Source organism: Mycteria americana, chromosome Z, assembly GCF_035582795.1.
Source record: "Mycteria americana isolate JAX WOST 10 ecotype Jacksonville Zoo and Gardens chromosome Z, USCA_MyAme_1.0, whole genome shotgun sequence".
NCBI lineage: Eukaryota > Metazoa > Chordata > Aves > Ciconiiformes > Ciconiidae > Mycteria > Mycteria americana.
The window spans coordinates 30,234,982-30,240,422 of record NC_134396.1 but is presented as its reverse complement, the minus strand read 5'-3'; the positions used below and the strand labels follow the sequence as shown (position 1 = coordinate 30,240,422).

Here is a 5,441-nt window from a genome sequence, read left to right as displayed (position 1 = left end):
TGCCGCTCTCAGGCAGGAGCTCCTTCCTTGCCCCGCCCCAGCGCAGCCGGTGAGGGGCCCGCCCGGCACCACGGGGCGAAGCGCTCCGCCGCCAACAGACGGAGCCGGCTCCTCCCCGCCACGCCCCTCGGCTGGCGAAGCCTCGCTCGCCATTGGGTAGCCCCGGTCACGCGGGGCACGGGCGGTGCCGTTCTCGCGAGAGTTGGCGGGTCTATGTGCGCGCTGCGGGCGGAAGTGCGGCCTTTTCTTGCGGCGGCGCGGCTCGGCGAGGATGAAGGTGGGGCCGCGCGGGGGGCCGGGGCTGCGGCCGGGAGGGTGCGGGTTCCCCCACCGCAAATGGCTCCGGCGCTGCGTGCGGGGCCGCTGGCGGAGGACGATGGTCCCTGGTGGCGGGGCTGGAGCGCCGCTGTGGGGCGGATGGGAGCGGATTGCTGGCAGGGCGACATGGCGGCCGCGCGGGCCCCGTTCCCCCAGTGGGGCCTCTCCTGCCACCGGGCCGTGGAGCTCCGGGTCCTGGTAGCGGTCGTTCTTCCGCTTAGAAGGCCTTTAGCGAGTATGAGGCCTGCGGTATCGGTGGCGGAGGCACGATGTGCGCTAGAGCCGGGTCTGTGCTGGTACTAGGCCGTGCTTGAGGGGGAAGTGCCGGGAGGCGTCCCCGAGGCTCTGGGCTTTGCACCACCCCCCAAGAAGCACAGGTAATCATCAGCGGCAAGCGTCGCTCCCCTTAGGTTGCTCATGCAGTTTTGCAAGACAACGTGTGATGCGAAGGGCTTGCAGAAGAAGAGGGAACAGGTTTCTGCTGCCTCACCTTGACTTGCTTGAGTGCAGTCTGTTTGAAGGTGATAAAGCTCTAGCTGTGGTAAAGCCCATTTTCTTTGTAACTGGATGGGTAATAGAGCCCAGTGTGGCCAAGGACAGACCTGCCTGGCTTCTGAGCATGGTGGTGACAAGTTACGGCTAGTAAGCATTCATGTAAGCAGATGGGGAATTTCAGCTTTGAAATGCTAAGATGAAACCACCAGGTAAATGCTAATTTTCTGTTAAAATGTCTCATGAGAAGCTTAAACCAAATCTGATTTTTTTTTTTCTTTCGTTAGCTGAACATCTCCTTCCCAGCCACTGGCTGCCAGAAACTCATTGAAGTGGATGATGAGCGCAAGCTGAGAACATTCTATGAGAAACGGATGGCCACGGAGGTCGCGGCTGATTCTCTTGGTGAGGAGTGGAAGGTAAGAAGCGTAAAAGTATGTGTCAGAGCTGTATTCGAGGAGCTTAAATTACAAAATTCTCCAGTATGCAACTGTCACGCTAGAGTGCTTGTATGGTGTACATTTGGCAGGTATGTTGAAAGCTTCTTTTGCTATGTATACTGAATTTGGTGATTAGGCTAGCCTGTTCTGCTACTTTGATTTATCTAAGTGCCTTTTTTTTTTTTAAGCCTTGTGTTTAGAGTTTCTTGCTAGTCTTTGCGGTAGTTTTTTGTTCTTCATTTGAGTGCCTTCATGGTATTCAAGACGAGCTAAATCTTTACCGTAAAACTGCTCATCCCTTCTTTACTGGACAAGTTCAAAATTGCCTTTATTGTGTTTAAAGTGCTGTTAGTGCATGGGAGAAAGCGTGCTGGGCCTGGTGGATGGGCTTGGAATAGTTGAGTGTTAATATGGATGGTCCAGTCAAATTTGGACAGTCCAACTGAAAAGTTGATCTTTGCTGCTGCCATGTCCACAAGGAAGGCAATAAAAGCTTTACTTTTCCTTTTTACCCACATTTCCCTACCCCAGGTGCTCTTGTGTTGTATGCAGATTTCCAGTTTGTGATGATAACAGGCTTTGGTTAGGTTTAGGATTAAAGAAAAGCTAGACAATGATGGACAAAATTCAGTCTGGTGTAGCTTAAACAAAACTTTCAATGGATAGGAATTTAATTATTGAAAATATATTTCAAGATAAGTAGAATAAATGTGAATTCTGGTACACAGAGGTATTTTTCACATCTGGTAAGTAAAATGCCTGAATCATTGGAGTGGTGTTGGTTGAAGAAGTTGTTTGCATCAGCAGTAGCAGTGACTTTGATGAATGATGGACACAGTGCCCCGTTGTTTTGAACAGTGTGCTGTGATATCCACCACTTCTCCTTGAAGTAATAGAGAAGTGTGGGCAACTAAGAAGTGTATTTCTGTGTTTTCATAGGGCTATGTTGTCCGGATCAGTGGTGGCAATGACAAACAAGGCTTCCCCATGAAGCAAGGTGTCCTGACTCACGGACGTGTCCGCCTTCTGCTCAGCAAGGGCCACTCCTGCTATCGCCCCAGAAGAACTGGAGAGAGAAAACGCAAATCTGTTCGTGGTTGCATCGTTGATGCCAACTTGAGTGTTTTGAACTTGGTCATAGTGAAAAAGGGTAAGTCTGGATGAAGCAAGCAATAGGTAGAAGTAGGCACCTGAAAGGAGCCTGCTTGCTCATGGCCGAGAGGTTCTGTAGAATGCACGTGCAGTCCCAACTTTAGAGTGTGAATGTGCCTTGAAATTCCCTCTGAGCATTACATTCTTGTAACTTTAAAACTGGTCACTGAAACACTTTTATTGCTGCCAGCAATCTGATCACTTAAATTGCCAAAGTGTATCAGCAGTGCTATTGCAGGTGAATCCCAAGGATTGTCTAGTATGATCTTGAATTTCTATGCATTTTAAACTTATTACTGAAATTCACTAACGAAGCAAGTGTTCAATAGATGCAGGATTAATTGGCATGTTTAAACTAATGTTCTTAAAGGTGAAAAGGATATTCCTGGGCTGACAGACACAACTGTGCCCCGTCGTCTTGGTCCCAAGAGGGCTAGCAGAATCCGCAAGCTGTTTAACCTGTCTAAGGAGGATGATGTTCGCCAGTATGTTGTGAGGAAGCCTCTGAACAAAGAGGGTAAGAATTCAAATTTTGCAGCTCTTTGGTTTCATGTAATTATCAGCAAAGAGGTGTCCAGCCTGCTGCAGTGAGTGAAGCCACTATAGTAGTAGATCCAGGAGTTGATTGTCAGGGTGTTTAAGCTTTGTCAGCTGTAACTTAGGGATAAGAAGTGCAGTTTCTTGGTTGTCCCATTTCTTTAACCCCTCTTCCCTTTTCATCTACTTTGGCGCAGTTAGTTTTTAAATGTTTGATAGAATCTGGAGTAATGTTTACCAGTGGTTCTAAGAGTAATCCAAAAATAATTGTTAAAAGAAGGTTAAATGTGAGATGGAATATTTTTGAAACATTTTTACAAGGTGGAGGAAAAAGGCAGTATATGGAGAAGATATTAAGATTTTTACCCATTGCTTACGTGAGACATTGCTCATGTCTCCGAAATGAGCTTTTATTGGGAGCGCACTGTTTTGCTTACCACCTACCTCTTGCAGTGTAACATTTTAATTTTGGGTTCTTTCGCATTTGATCAGGGAACAGAAAGGGATTTTTAGCAGAAAGGACATGATAAAGCTTGGGCACTGTGAAAGCTTGTTGGGTAAAAGACTGCTATTTTCTGCATCATAGGAACTATTCTGTCCATTAAAGAATGTGACCCTGGTGGACATCAGACTGTTGCTTGCAACTACTGAAGTGGGGCAGGATTGAGCAGTGAAATCTTAGACGTGTGTGGTGGTGGTTTGTTTGCTCATTATGGGCTATGCAGATACGTGTTTTTTGGAGATAACATGGCAAGCTTATGTAGAATTGTAGAGAGCTTTTTAACACTGAAAACGTAATGGCTTGTTCTGAAAGTTAGATGATGAGTTTCCATAGTCTTTAAACGCTTTAAGTCTAGGGGGAATTACTTAAGATGGGCCTGCTGAGAAGCTAGGAATTTTCACAAAAAATGCAGGGAATTGTAGATGCATTACTTCATTGCTGATAACAAATCATGAGCATTAAGACTATATTTTGTTAATGCTACATCTGACAGTAATTGATCATTTTTCCTGCAAGAAAAATGTCAAGAGGTTGAATGTATAAGTTGCTATAATATGTAGTACAGTAAATACTGTTACCATAACAGTAAATGGAACTTACTTTTAAGTTCACTAGGTGAGGCCTGAGACCTCTTTGCAAGATAATCTGCTACTTCTACTGATCCGTAATGCTTTTTTAGGCAAGAAACCCAGAACCAAGGCTCCTAAGATCCAGCGACTAGTGACTCCTCGAGTTCTGCAACATAAGCGCAGACGTATTGCTCTGAAGAAGCAGCGCACTCAAAAGAATAAGGAGGAGGCAGCAGACTATGCGAAGCTCTTGGCCAAGAGAATGAAGGTGCGTTTGCCCTTTTAACTCAGCTATATGGAATACCTCATAGCCTAGAATCAAGGGATTTGATAAACTTGACTGTACTTGACTGATAAACTTAGAGCTGCTCTGCACCTAGCTCATTTTGAATAGGAATGCCTGAATGTGAGTATAAACATTGCTGGTCAAATGTTTGTGAGCATTTCTATCCATTTTTGCCGGTCCTAGAATACTAAAATTAACCAGACCAATTAATTTAACTGAGAGCTGATTTTGAAGAAAGCAATGAACAGTTACGGCCTGTGAAGTTAAGTTTTGCAGTAGCAATTTTAGTTCAGATGAATTCTAGTTTAACTCAGATGTCCAGGCGTTTGAGTGATTGTGTGGAGAAACAGGATCCAGCAACTGACCTGGATGGAAGATAACTTGGCAAGAAGCTATTTGTTTGGATGAGTTTGCTATTGCACCTAAACCAGCAGTGACTGCCAAAGCAATACTGTTGGAATATTTGGCACAGTACATGAGTGTTTCATGACTTCCAGACTGAAACTGAGAGTAGATAGACCTCTAATATGTTGTGAACTCTGCATTAGTGTTTTTGCTGTAATTTTGGACACTAGTCCATACTGTTTAAAGACATGGGTCTGTACAGGTTTGGATACTTGCAGAATTATTCTGATCTATGAAGAAGGGAAATGGTATTTTGCTTTATTGACTTAAGGAATCCATTCTTTCTGGTAGCTTCCTTCAAATTGCATTTTCCCTAGTTGGTTCCTTTATAGATGTTTTGAAGTACTTGATTTATATTCACTTGATTCTGCTTTGCTTTTCAGGAAGCCAAGGAGAAACGCCAGGAGCAGATTGCGAAGAGACGCCGGCTTTCTTCATTGAGAGCTTCTACATCTAAGTCCGAGTCAAGTCAGAAGTAAAGATGTACGTGATACTAAAAATAAACCCTTTTTGTGGTTAACTTTCAGTATGAGACTTTCCAGTGCGTATTGTTACTGGCCATCTTAAAATAAATAGTAGTCTAGACTACCTGCATCATGCAGACCAAACTGGAACCACAAACCTTGTTCTTGATTCAGTTCTCTTGTGAGAACTTATAATATATATTCATATCTTTAGTGAGAAGTTCCAATTCATAATAACCTTGTGCACGCATGTTGATTTTTCTACAAGCAGGATTT

The 5,441-nt window shown here is 44.6% G+C and overlaps 1 protein-coding gene across 1 annotated transcript; it reads left to right on the top strand.

Annotated features, from left to right (window-relative positions):
* Window positions 1-121: 121 nt before the first annotated feature.
* On the top strand, window positions 122-5,227 carry RPS6 (ribosomal protein S6). Its single transcript, XM_075488211.1, has 6 exons — window positions 122-277; window positions 1,098-1,229; window positions 2,190-2,400; window positions 2,773-2,919; window positions 4,121-4,278; window positions 5,085-5,227. Exons 1-6 carry the CDS (start codon window positions 272-274, stop codon window positions 5,178-5,180), a joined length of 750 nt encoding a protein of 249 aa, XP_075344326.1. The 5' UTR covers window positions 122-271; the 3' UTR covers window positions 5,181-5,227.
* The last annotated feature ends 214 nt before the right edge of the window (window positions 5,228-5,441 follow it).